The 14,704-nt window shown below is 42.6% G+C and overlaps 1 protein-coding gene across 3 annotated transcripts in view; it reads right to left on the bottom strand.

The window, feature by feature from the left end:
- Window positions 1–14,704, bottom strand: part of LOC119161430 (ribosome biogenesis protein BMS1 homolog) — a 166,620-nt gene that overhangs the window by 29,441 nt on the left and 122,475 nt on the right. For all 3 annotated transcript variants that reach the window (XM_075879293.1, XM_075879295.1, XM_075879294.1), the window contains 2 exons: window positions 7,371–7,429; window positions 36–158 (listed from right to left, as the gene is read on the bottom strand). In XM_075879293.1, coding sequence (XP_075735408.1) covers window positions 36–158; window positions 7,371–7,429 — 182 coding nt within the window. The remainder of the gene's footprint in view (window positions 1–35; window positions 159–7,370; window positions 7,430–14,704) is intronic.

Below are 14,704 nucleotides of genomic sequence, written 5' to 3'. Positions count from 1 at the left end.
AAGAAACAGTAAACAAAAAGAGCAAAAAGTATCACCTTGACAAAGGCAGTCTTCTTATAGATCTTGAAAGGATTTCCAGTCAATTTAAGCTTCTTAACAATCTGTGTTGAGCGATCTAGGTCGAGGATCACCCCTGTGGCAGCAATCCTGAAGCTTGCCTGCATAATGTGAATTGATTAGGAAAACCTACAACAATTATAAACAAGATTTTACACCAACCGCATGACTGTGACCCCCATACTTTACAGTATTTCGTTCCTTTCTGTTGATTAGGAAAACCTACAACAATTATAAACAAGATTTTACACCAACCGCATGACTGTGACCCCCATACTTTAAGAGTGAGTAAGCGCAAAACAGACAAGGACGTAGAAGAGACAGACACATACAGAGCGCTACTTTCAACTGATCTTTTATTTTCGCACGAACCGATAAATATATACCGAGCGAGCGGAAATAACATAAACATAAAGAACATATCGCGGAATCACATCGTAGAACCAAGCACGTGTAAATTGCACTACATAGTAAAAGAACAAGTCACTGTGTCGAATCAAGGTAATGAAGTTCTTTTTGAGAAAGCGATACTGATGGTTGGCTAACGCACATGTCAGATAATTTCGCGATTTCGTATGCCTCCATAATCTCCCTTGTCATTTTGCCAGGAGCCTTAGATAGAATTTTAGTTTTTTCGAAGAGGGGTATACATCCACAATCTCGGCAATGGATGCCCAAATGGCCCGAGATTGCTTTCGTGACATTATAATGATGTTCTTTCAATCTCTGATTGATACATCGGCCAGTTTGACCAATATAGGTTCTTCCACAAGAAAGCAGAATAGCATAAACAACATTGCGAATGCAGTTCACAAAAATTGTTCGATGATTAATAAGGCAGGTGTTTGCACTGTTACACTGTGAATTAACGCGTCGACACAACCTATGTAGACGTTCGGGAGCTGAAAAGATCACATCCACTCCTGCCTTTCCCGCGATCCTTCTGAGATTATGCGATACACCATGCAAGTACGGAACGACGGCCACTTTTTTTGCTGTACGACCATTACTGCCTTTAGGTGGGTGTTTTAGCTTCCTGCTCAAACCCTCTGCGACAGAGCTCAGCACACAAATTGGGTAACCAGACTCTGCTAAGCGCTTGGCTTGATTCAGAAAACTGCTTTCAACTTTGTGATTACAGGACTTCCTAAGAGAGTTATTAAAACAGGATTGCACAACGGCGCGTTTCACGAGCTTTGAATGGGCGGAGGAAAACGGCAGGACGGGCTTATTGCCCCTTGGCTCATAACTCCAACACACTTTCTCAGATGAAAAGTAGATACCTAAGTCCAAAAACCTAATGAAATTGCCCTCGGGCTTTTCATGCGTCAAGACCAATGGAGAAAGGGTTTCCGTGAAAGTGGTTACAATTTTTGAAACCTCATTGTCGAAACTACATGAGTCATTGTTTAAAACAATTAAGAAATCGTCGACAAATCTAAACACACGTACAACATCAGGGTGATTTTTGAGGCGATCATAAAGGGCCTGGTCGTGATAGGCTAAGTACAAGTCACTTAAGCAAGGGGCAATACAAGAACCAATACAGATTCCATTCTTCTGTTTAACAACAGTACCATCCCATGAGGCGTAAGTGGAATTAACATACAAATAAAGAAGTTCCAAGAACTGATCGCAAGTCAAACCGGAGGCGTTTTGAAAACGTACTGATCCAAACTTGTCTAGGCAACGGCCTACACATGTCATAAGGTCATCTTGAGGGAGAGAATAATAAAGATCCTTCAGATCAATAGAGAAGGCTAAAAAGTTTCTGTCATGATTGTTTTTAAAGAAATCCACGACATGTTCAGAGTTACTTACTAAAAATGGATCTTCGACTGGCAAAAGCTTCAAAAACTTCTTTAAAAATACTGCTACATGTTTCTGCCAGCTAGCGTTTTCCGACACTATCACACGGAACGGGAAACCCGGTTTGTGCGTTTTTGCTGAAAAAAATACATCAAGATGATTCTTCGTGCTTTTTTCAATGGATCGAGACAAATGATCGAGCTTGAAGCTTTTGCACAAGTTTTTTGCGTCGTTTTGAACTTTCTTAAGGGCCACGTCTTTATGAACCCTAAAAGTAGACGAAATAGATTCATGAGCTTTTGAATTATACCTAGTCCGATCTAAAACCACAAAACCACCTTCCTTATCCGCGGGAACAAGTGTGAGCGAATGCTCCTTCATATACTTAACAGTTCTGAACAAGGAAAACTTTCCTGCTAAGGAACGGGAACGCATAAGTACATCCACACCTTCCGATACACACCTATCCGACTCGGCGTCAGGCACTTGCTTGGAAACTTGTCGCACCATTCCCAACAGTTCGGGAGCAGATTTCTTGGGTTCAACAGCGAACTTTGGCCCAAGTTCCAGTACCTCTCGAATGTTGTCTGGTAGCGTGGTGTTGCCGATGACTTTCACCTGGCTTTTCGGCACAGGGGTCTTCTTACGAAGGCTCTGCCTCAGGCCTGGCAAAACGTGATTCCATAGGAATTCCGTCGTGCGGTTGATGATCCGTGAAAAGTGAGCCCAAGCGTTTTCAGATCCTGTAGTCTTCAGGCGCAGTCTCAAGATATCTCTGTACATTCGCACTTGTCGATGCCATTCCGAGCGCATTAGAGTGCAATCTAATGCGCTCGGAATGGCATCGACAAGTGCGAATGTACAGAGATATCTTGAGACTGCGCCTGAAGACTACAGGATCTGAAAACGCTTGGGCTCACTTTTCACGGATCATCAACCGCACGACGGAATTCCTATGGAATCACGTTTTGCCAGGCCTGAGGCAGAGCCTTCGTAAGAAGACCCCTGTGCCGAAAAGCCAGGTGAAAGTCATCGGCAACACCACGCTACCAGACAACATTCGAGAGGTACTGGAACTTGGGCCAAAGTTCGCTGTTGAACCCAAGAAATCTGCTCCCGAACTGTTGGGAATGGTGCGACAAGTTTCCAAGCAAGTGCCTGACGCCGAGTCGGATAGGTGTGTATCGGAAGGTGTGGATGTACTTATGCGTTCCCGTTCCTTAGCAGGAAAGTTTTCCTTGTTCAGAACTGTTAAGTATATGAAGGAGCATTCGCTCACACTTGTTCCCGCGGATAAGGAAGGTGGTTTTGTGGTTTTAGATCGGACTAGGTATAATTCAAAAGCTCATGAATCTATTTCGTCTACTTTTAGGGTTCATAAAGACGTGGCCCTTAAGAAAGTTCAAAACGACGCAAAAAACTTGTGCAAAAGCTTCAAGCTCGATCATTTGTCTCGATCCATTGAAAAAAGCACGAAGAATCATCTTGATGTATTTTTTTCAGCAAAAACGCACAAACCGGGTTTCCCGTTCCGTGTGATAGTGTCGGAAAACGCTAGCTGGCAGAAACATGTAGCAGTATTTTTAAAGAAGTTTTTGAAGCTTTTGCCAGTCGAAGATCCATTTTTAGTAAGTAACTCTGAACATGTCGTGGATTTCTTTAAAAACAATCATGACAGAAACTTTTTAGCCTTCTCTATTGATCTGAAGGATCTTTATTATTCTCTCCCTCAAGATGACCTTATGACATGTGTAGGCCGTTGCCTAGACAAGTTTGGATCAGTACGTTTTCAAAACGCCTCCGGTTTGACTTGCGATCAGTTCTTGGAACTTCTTTATTTGTATGTTAATTCCACTTACGCCTCATGGGATGGTACTGTTGTTAAACAGAAGAATGGAATCTGTATTGGTTCTTGTATTGCCCCTTGCTTAAGTGACTTGTACTTAGCCTATCACGACCAGGCCCTTTATGATCGCCTCAAAAATCACCCTGATGTTGTACGTGTGTTTAGATTTGTCGACGATTTCTTAATTGTTTTAAACAATGACTCATGTAGTTTCGACAATGAGGTTTCAAAAATTGTAACCACTTTCACGGAAACCCTTTCTCCATTGGTCTTGACGCATGAAAAGCCCGAGGGCAATTTCATTAGGTTTTTGGACTTAGGTATCTACTTTTCATCTGAGAAAGTGTGTTGGAGTTATGAGCCAAGGGGCAATAAGCCCGTCCTGCCGTTTTCCTCCGCCCATTCAAAGCTCGTGAAACGCGCCGTTGTGCAATCCTGTTTTAATAACTCTCTTAGGAAGTCCTGTAATCACAAAGTTGAAAGCAGTTTTCTGAATCAAGCCAAGCGCTTAGCAGAGTCTGGTTACCCAATTTGTGTGCTGAGCTCTGTCGCAGAGGGTTTGAGCAGGAAGCTAAAACACCCACCTAAAGGCAGTAATGGTCGTACAGCAAAAAAAGTGGCCGTCGTTCCGTACTTGCATGGTGTATCGCATAATCTCAGAAGGATCGCGGGAAAGGCAGGAGTGGATGTGATCTTTTCAGCTCCCGAACGTCTACATAGGTTGTGTCGACGCGTTAATTCACAGTGTAACAGTGCAAACACCTGCCTTATTAATCATCGAACAATTTTTGTGAACTGCATTCGCAATGTTGTTTATGCTATTCTGCTTTCTTGTGGAAGAACCTATATTGGTCAAACTGGCCGATGTATCAATCAGAGATTGAAAGAACATCATTATAATGTCACGAAAGCAATCTCGGGCCATTTGGGCATCCATTGCCGAGATTGTGGATGTATACCCCTCTTCGAAAAAACTAAAATTCTATCTAAGGCTCCTGGCAAAATGACAAGGGAGATTATGGAGGCATACGAAATCGCGAAATTATCTGACATGTGCGTTAGCCAACCATCAGTATCGCTTTCTCAAAAAGAACTTCATTACCTTGATTCGACACAGTGACTTGTTCTTTTACTATGTAGTGCAATTTACACGTGCTTGGTTCTACGATGTGATTCCGCGATATGTTCTTTATGTTTATGTTATTTCCGCTCGCTCGGTATATATTTATCGGTTCGTGCGAAAATAAAAGATCAGTTGAAAGTAGCGCTCTGTATGTGTCTGTCTCTTCTACGTCCTTGTCTGTTTTGCGCTTACTCACTCTTAATGGATTCAAACCAACTAGCCCACCAACGTGTTTTGGCCCCATACTTTACAGTATTTCGTTCCTTTCTGTTAAAATAAAAGGATAATAAAGGTTCCCATAATAACCTAATAAAGGTTCCCACAACCTCTTTGCTCGTTTTTTGTATAACAGTACACACACACAACTAGCTCAAGCCCAGATTTTGTTGATGCATAGCATCACAGCATGAAGGAGGATGGGGGGAAGGGTCTCATAATGAGAGCCGCACTCGGAACGAACGGACACAGCAGACACAGTCGAATCAAAACAAACAAAACATTGATTTAACTACTTCTAAATCCATGATATCATCAGCTGAATCAAATATTTAACTAGTGATAACAGGCTAAACACAACCTTACACAATATTCCAATACACTCAATCAACATAAGAACAAACACAAGTTAACGAGAAGGCGGCGTTGCCAATCACTGCTAGGGACCCACGGGAGACAGCTTGAGGTTGCCGCACCCCGCATAACCCTGTCAGGAGACGACCATGCACGCCAGCCACCGCGTGTCAAAAAGAGCAGCTCATGCCTTATGTGCCGCTACCCAGCCTCGCCGCCAGGAGTCACTGCTGGTGCTCCGTGCCAATTATAATAATGATGACAATTATAAACGCGTGCAAGCACAACGCCACTGGCCGCTCAACAGTTGTTAATCCTAAATGTGGCCTATCTGCGAGACGTGTGTCTCATGAGGTGCAAACGACATTACAGGGTGTGATAGCACCCCCACAAGGAAAAGATACAAATGTGGATAACGTAAGGCAACTAATGCCAAAAAAACGTCGGTTGATCATGGGATCATCTCATGGAAGGTTGTATATATAGCACATCATACTGCTGCTGTCAACCTTAAACCACTTAGAGAGATAATGCTTAAACCCGGTTACATACAAAAAAGTAGTACAGTGAAACCTCGTTAATATATACCTGCTGGGGATGGTGACATAACTATGCACTAAACTTACTACGCATTGCCCCCAGCTACAAATTTGCACCTTCGAACGTGCGCCATCTTTGCCAACAAAGAAACAAATGCAGTGCCACAGAAAATATTGTCTAGAGTGCTCACCACAAAGCCCTTTCTGACTTTTTGCTGAAGTGCAGAAAAGTTTTTGTCACTCCTACCCAACCATGAGATGGCACACGCGGTGGCGACGCCAAAGAGCATTTAGTAACTACTGTGGGGTCCAGTATATACAGCATGGTACAGCGACAGAATGGACATATTCGGCTGTCTGCAATACGTATGTGTTTCACGATCTACTTGTAAGCGAAAACTGAGTTTTTTTTTAAACACAGAACGACCACAGAGAGTCAAATCTACTGGCTAGTTGCGTGAAGCACTTCGCCCTAGTCTGCGCACCCCATGCCTACCGATCCGTTTGCTGTAGAAAAAGCCCACTCCGCTTCAGACTGTGCACAGATGAGACGAGTAGCCTGTTAGGCCAACGCAGTGATTACGAGCTTTCTGCAAGCAATGCACACTTCGCTATGCTACAGCAATTCTGGCAGTGAACGTAGGCGCTTCTGGGCTGTCGCTTAAAGAGATCATGACACCGAATTTTCAACCACAATCTGTTTTGTGTGGGTTGATTCTTGTACGTTAACAGTGAAGTTGGCGAAATTCGACCGAATTCGGTCGAGCCGTTAATTTGTAATGTAATACTTTTATAAACAAGCGAGCGGCCTGAGAGTCGGACAACACTGACGTGATCACTAGCCGCGTCATCACGAACAACTTTCTGGGCAAGCTGTTGTACGGTCAGCATTCCAGAGGACGATCGGGTCCCGTGGTCAGCTGCGCTTGCAATCAAACTTTTTCTGTGTTGGTCAATTTGCTACTGGAACTAAATTACATTTCAGAGATTAAAACAATGCCAACGCATCACCCATTAGCGCTGGGACTTGCAGCAAGCAATTTCGGAGGTCAAAAAGTGTCCTGTGAATGTGCAATGCATATGCCGTCTGCCGCTACGGATAAATATCCACTTGAAACCAAACTCGACAAAGCTAACCAAAAATCCAACATGACGGCTTTTAATATCGAACAGCATAGCTTAAAATGAGCGATTCGGTCCGGAATATTGAACTCTGGTCGTCAAAAAAATCAGTCCGGACAATTCATTGGTGCTATGGGAACCTTGACTGGGCATTTATGAAATCAGAAATATCCACCAAGTCTCAAAAATCTATTACCCACTGTTGAGGGGTGCAAAAAAGGGGGGGGGGGGGGAATCAACACAATTGGCCTACAGTGCATTATAAAAAAAATTATGCTAAAATATGGAAAAAAAACTAGCATACCGTTTGTTCATGAACTTGCTGCACTGCCACAAATCCTGTTCCCTGTGGTGTGATAGGTCCTAAAAGACAAAAGAGTAAATTATTACTCAAGATCAATTTTGTATAAATTACAGACAGCAAAACACACTCATATTTCCCTACATTCAACATTGAATCTCGACTATGCTCAAGTGGAACGTTAACAACATTTGGAGATTCAATCATGCATGTTATTTTCCAGATCTGTAGCACATATCTGCAGTATATGTTCTTGTATGTGCGCTGTATATGGCTCATAGGTATTAGATAACAAGACGTTAACTACAAAGTACTAAGCTCAAATAACCTAGACTAATATACTTGGCCCTTATCTGTTCATTCTGCCTTTGTCAAGATCATTAGCCCCCTATTGATTGTAGTTAACTAGTGCTACTTAGGTTAGACGAGTTTAGAGCACTGTACACTTGCAGACAATTCATACTGGCACATCAATTCTCACAGTATTGTGTTTGGAGCTCGATACCGTAGGTCAATCCTCGGCAATTACACATGAATTATTAACACATTGGATTTCATTATTATGAACACAAAATGGAAAGTTATTCAATGTATATACCATTATGCGAATACCAGCACACTAGGTTTGGGTGAAGCATGTTCATGATGATAAGAATCAGGTTATTGAAATAACAAATGTTTTGGGCAGAAGGATGAGCAATAGGGAGGACCTTCAGTCAGATAAACTTGACCAGAAAATAAATATAAATAGGGTTGAATTCATTCTTTCACAACAATGCCTCTTCAAATATCAATTTGATACTATATGCATTTCAAGAACAAAATATCATATCTGTGCAAATTTAGTGGCCATGGTCATATTTATCATTACCCAACTAACCTGCAACAGATATTTTAGAAATTGAAACCAGGCCTGGGCTAATGCCTATCTTTTTCGTTCAAAGGAAGTCGAAACAACTTTGAAAAACAGCAGAATTTGACTTTCGGTAGAATGCAAATGGTAGCCTGTAAAACATGTTACGTTATAAAATTTACTAACTACAGTCGAAAACAGATATATCGAACTCGAAGGGGATCCCGAATTAGTTCGATATATGAAAAATTTGATATAAAGCAATAGAGGTTACGTGAGCTTACCTGTAGACGATCATCAGCTACAATAAGCGCATTCAAAAATAACAACTAATTACGCACACACGCCGCCAAAGAATGATTTATTTGCATGAAAAAAAAACGCTAATCTTGGCCTGATTTTTCGTTTTTGAAATGTTGAAGACGCTAGTCTCGATCTTGTCAAGGTTGTCCACGTGCGACAGCCTAGTTCCCTCCATGCGGCCAAGACAATCGCGAATGATGTCGAACGCTGCCGCCACTTCAGCGGCAGAGTATATGCATGTAGCCAGCGCCTTGTCCAGACGATCCTTCTTGTCATATGAGCTGTTTGCCTGGATATTGCAGCCGGCTTCCACGAAGTCGTTTGCAGACACTTCGTGCAGAACTGCTGCCGGGCAGCGGCACGTCAACTCGGGAAACGTGTCGTCTATGCGCTCGTCGTCATCTGAATCGGTTTCCGCAAGTTTCGCCGTCTCAAAGCCTGCCTTGCGGAAGCAGTTTACCACTGTGTCTCTCTTCACATCTCGCCAGGTATTGAAGATCTCCGCGGGAGAAAACTTCACGGAGATTTCCGGCCACTTTTTCGTCATCCACAGCTGGATGTCCTGGCTGCTGACAGCTTCGCTTTCGCCAGAATTGGTTTTGCCAACGATGTTGTAGCGCTGCTTAAATCGGTGAAGCCACCCAATGTTGTCGGCAAAGTTGTTTCACCAAGTGCAGCGGCAAACCATTTGGCTTTTGCGATCAGCATTGGGCCATCCACCAGAATATTCTTCGTGTACACTTCTAAAAACCAGGCATAGAGTGCCTTTTTTACATTCCCGGGGGCAAAAGTCCGTACATGACAGGCTCCCATAGTTTGCGGCTCCGCCGCCTTTGCCTTGATATCTGCCTTGTTTTTCAACAAGGTACTCGAGTGCTCCGTGGTATTCCAAAGTCATCCGCGACGGTCGAACATTTCTCGCTCGCCTTGACACATTGAATAGCCTTCAACTTCGTCTTCGTCGCAAAGTCAAGGGCTTTGCGTTTCTTGACGCTGGCCATGGCTACACGAGAAGTACACAATTCAAGGAGTCCACAGCCACTTTACACACCACGCATACAAAAGAAGAATGCTGCACATATGGTGGTAGCGTGGTATGTAGGCAACGCGATAGTGGAAGCAACAAAGCGCTCGCGAAGCGATGGCGACCTGCGAAGGCAACAGCAAAAGGCGCGAGCTGTGATTGGCTGATCAGAACTCGCAAAACAACGACAAAAAAATAACAGAAAAGGCGAAAGGAGAAAACGTCGGCTCCTTCGTTCCTGCTAATCGAGCCGACGAGTATGCAGAGAAAGCATGAGCTAGAGAAAGAGAGAAAAAAAAACAAAGCCGTTCTGCAAGTTAAGAGATGGTGCAGTCCGAGCCCCTGGGCACTGTGACGGGCACTGCGAGTGCCAAAGCGCACCTTCCAACTAGCGCGCGGTGCCACGGAGAGAGAGAGAGAGAGAGAGAGAGAAAGAGAGTGTGTGTGTGTGTGTGTGTGTGTGTGTGTGTGTGTGTGTGTGTGTGTGTGCACGTGTGTGTGTGCACGTGTGTGTGTGCACGTGTGTGTGTGCACGTGTGTGTGTGTGTGTGCACGTGTGTGTGTGTGTGTGTGTGTGCACGTGTGTGTGTGCACGTGTGTGTGTGCATGTGTGCACGCGCGCATGCATGCGTGCGTACGTTTGTGTTGAAGCGCACCTTTCAAAGGCGGGTAAAAAATATCGTTCGATATAAATGTGAGAATTTCTTTACTTTTACAAAGGAATTTCAAGGAGATAACTTGCGAGTTTGATATACCGAAAAATTCGATATATGTGGGTTCGATATAACCGTTTTCGACGGTATATTTAGAGCACATAAGCCACTATAACAAGATTTTTAAACGATGCAATGGGTAAGGTAAATCGATGTGAGGGTAATATGTTCATTTAACTTTGAAGTGGGGCTTTGTGGTAGTGCAGATTTCCCCTGGATAGGTGCTTTCATTGCTTAGCACCCCTATTACAATTAAACTATCCTTGCAGGGGATTACACACAAACTGATATACACTTGAATAGGTGCTGTCATGGCTTAGCACTCGTTTACTGCAGTGAACAACCTTTACAGGGGTAACATTCTAACTAATAGTATACATCTATTTGTTCATTTCAAATACTTTAAATTTTAAAAAGTGCAAATTCGAATCAAGGTAAATACAAGTATTCGAAGCATTCGAATAATCGCACAACCCTTGAGAAATGTGTTCACAAAATACCAAGCCAGAATTGCAGAGACTTTCATTCCCTTAAAAAAATTACAGCAAATTTCCCCAAATTGTCGTTGTCCCCCTCCCCCTCCCCAAGATGTTCCAGACTAGCAGGAATCATTGAGAATTCCTGGTTTTCCCAGTTTGGCAGACACCCTCCAATACATACGTGTGTGTTTTGAATCAGTGGCATAAATAATGGGAGAGCCAGAGGAGTCGGACCAACCTTGTGCTCAGGCTGGAGGGACACCTCTCTCAAGTCTTGCCACTTGAATGTTCTCTTTCAGACATCACACGTCTGAACTGCTTTAAGCATAGCACTTTCAACTTCTTTAATGCTTTTTTTTTTTTTGTGGTGTGTACTGGTGTTCAATGCCCCACACCTGTGTGAGACTATCAAATCAGCTCTGCCATTCGATGAAAACACTCAATAGAATAATCCAAAGGGTTCATGCTCGTTTACATGTCAAAAACTCAAGGACTTTCAAGGCGATGTCTGTGAACTTTCAAAGACCACAACGTCTGTCAGAAACTCAATTAACATATTCAAAAGAGAGAATGGAGGCTTGAAATCATTAGAATTCATCAAAGAAGAGCAACGCTGCTGGAGTAGACATCGAAAAGATGACTGCAATTAAACTTTCTTTCTAGAAAACGTTTGATAATAGTACTTCGGCATAAATAATTCTTTCAATATTCCTGAATAATCCGGTAATCACTTTTCTTGAATGCCCGCTGTCTCCTGCTGCTTGGTCTCGGCAGTCTTCCTAAGGGTGTTTGACTTGATGATGTACTATATTTACTCGCATAATGTACCCACTCGTAGAATGAACCCACCCCCAAAATTGATCTTTTAAAAAGAAAAAAAAATTAATGTATTTATTCATTTGACTTAATATGATAACTTGTGCCATTGACGATCGAACCAATGTTAAATAAAGCCATTATATTATAAAATAATGATGTAATAAAAGTCAAAATATAGTTTAACAACCATGCTAAACAGTTGCGAGCAGCGGGAGCTCGGATGACGGCAATCAAAATTTACAAGTCGCGCCTTTTGCAGCAGAGCGCCATCTGTCGAATACAGGAGAAACATCCTTGCTTATAATGCCACGAAAGCACAGCAGCAAGAAAACACAGCAAAGAACAAAGCACATGACCTCTGAGACAACGGGCCCGCAACGTAGAAACACGGCATGCCCCCCCCCCCCCCCCCCCCCTGTCTCAGAGGCCACGCAAAGCAGAACCGCACCGACGGCACGTCGTGCACCCGCAATGTTTGTGCGCCGCCATCCGATGGTGCGTTTTTGTTGTAGGGTTTGTCATAGTGAACTTAGTTGGGGACACCTGCTGTGCAGGGTGCGTTTGGCCGGTACACTATCTACACGGCTGGTTTTAATCGCAAAAGATGGTCAAGCATTCGCTAGAGCATGGAAAGTGACCTCCTGAACGACACTTTCACGTCGATCCATAGGTGTTCATTACAAGAGAAAGCAAGAACTTCGGGCTACAAAAACAATTCACCGCACATTTCGCGAACCAATACAAGCAAAACCGCCAGGGGAAATTTTCACTGTTATCTGGTGCGTTTTTTTTTTCTTTTACGTAATAAACCCTCTTCCCGAATCTGCATCAACTTTTCTGAAAAAGAAAAAAAGGTGGATTCATTACGCGAGTATATACGGTATGTCAAGTCTCTAGTTGCCTCTGCCTTTTCTGCATACGAGTCTGCTGTAGCTGTTAATTCCTCAAGAACGGTTTCTACTTTTTCTTTTTCTTACATAAACATTTGAAATCGACCTCCTCCTCAATGCAACAGATCTTGTTCTGCTTTTTATCCTCCTGCTCCTGCCTTTTCAGAGTTTCCAAAACTGCATGGGGTTAGTTTCTTTTGTGATGGGCACATTACATATGCCACCTACTACATTTACGGCATCACAAATACAGTGCTGTGAAATGTGCGACAATGTTTATTTTAAAAAAACCATGGAAATTCGAGGATGAGCTAAAATTCTAGCAATTTTTAAGGCCTTGAAAACAAACTTTTCAAATTCAAGGGTTTTCAAGGGTTTTAAGGACCTGCGTGAACCCTGCATACAACTGCATGAGCTGGGAACACATACTCATTTTTCAATTTGATTTTGAAGCATGATTTTGACTTCGATATAAATGAAAATAAAACATATAGCATTTAAGTAACCAAAATGGCCACCACAGCAAGATTTGTGCCCTCTCTGATTTTTCTGGATTTATGCCACTGGTATGCTCCCATGATTAAACACAACAGCTGACAGAGCAATAACTCTAGGAAAAAAACAAGGGATAAGCAATGTGATCTCTGGTTTTCATAACAGTTGGATCATCACTGCACATTTTGCTGGCTGGAAGTTTGTCAACCCTATGTTAATTTAACAACTCACTCCTTTCATCTGTGCTCGGCCTGGAGTGAAACTTGGATGACCAACTCGCATGCCAAATGTGCATGCACGGTACAGTGGGCCGTCACACAAATATCGCAGCAGGTCAATACTGTCCGTTCTATCGCTATCTCAGTAGCTGCGTGTCGCAGACCTTGTAATACAGTAGACTCGCGATAATTCGAACTTCGATAATTCATACTTTTGGTTAATTCAAACAAAATTCAATTTTCTGGTTGGCCCTCTATTCTTTCAATATATTAAAGAACCTCTTAATTCAAACTCCATCAATCAGTTAATTCATACTTTTTGCAGGTCCATACCAGAAAATATCAGCTGCTTTCCTACTACTCTAAAAATTTGCATGCTTATATTATCCTAATAGTTTAAAAATGAAAAATAAGCATCTAAAGCCTTCAAGAAAAAAGGCTAGGAAGTTTGGGTGTGATCACTGGTACTCGTGCTAATTCGGCAGGCATTGAAGACGGCTGTTATACCCTTCTATTTTGTGCTCTCAATACGAACAGACTGTTGCTATCGCATTCATTACTAAGAGCCAAAGTGAAACTAACAAACAGTATCTTTTGGACACGATGTCGCGTAACTAAGATAAATGCAGGCTAAAGGGACAATGATCACTCCAATCGCCGAAGCGGTTTTCGCACTGTCAGTTATTTAAACGTAAAGCAAAGGTTATAGTAGCAGAGAAAGTTTAGGAGCATGTCTCATCAGGCCTCGAGATAGCGCACTCGCGAATCCACCCTTTAAGCGACGCATCTGCGCCCTGCCCCTCCCCTCAAAAAATCTAATCAATGAATGCGATGACGTGATGTTTAATTTTTTTAGCCGTCAACTCTTGACCCTGGAAAGCGAGAGGCGGACGTGTAACAAGGCGTAGCCACTTCACTGTGGGCCTTCTAACCCCAGAACCACCAGCGATAGCCTCCCTATTGAAAACTGTGCGTATTAAAACTGAATTCCTGAATTAAACTGTATCAAATGAATTTAAAACTGAAGCATGTTTTTAATAAAGAGATAACATTAAAAAAAGAACACAAAAATTTCGAATACGGACCCTAGTAATCTCGACTTCAAAATGGCAGGGTGTTTTAGGAGTTTTTACTGCAACAGAAATTACAAACGCGGATGTGCTAGTGGAAGGCATTACGAAAATGAACTTCTGAATGAAGATCCATGAATAAAGTATATTAAATGATCAGTGTCAACGTGTTTCCACCCGTGCATGTGTTCTGTGGACGCAAAGCATAGAAAATTAGATCGCGACATCAAGAAGTCCACCGACGAATCACCGCCACAGTTTCACACACTGATTCAACTACCGTGTTTACTCGCGTAATGAACGCACTTTTCTTTCTAAAAAAAAAATCGGAGCAAAGTTGGAGGGTGCATTTATTACGTTGGGTAAATTTTATGAAAACATTTTCGGGAGGAACAAAAAATGCAGTATTGCAAAAAAAGTTAGGTCGCTTAGCCTTTTGCAATTTACATACGTGTGCACAGCTTAGAAACAGC

This window comes from Rhipicephalus microplus, chromosome X, assembly GCF_043290135.1.
Source record: "Rhipicephalus microplus isolate Deutch F79 chromosome X, USDA_Rmic, whole genome shotgun sequence".
NCBI lineage: Eukaryota > Metazoa > Arthropoda > Arachnida > Ixodida > Ixodidae > Rhipicephalus > Rhipicephalus microplus.
Note: the sequence above shows the minus strand (reverse complement) of the source record. Positions and strands in the feature narration are given on the sequence as shown.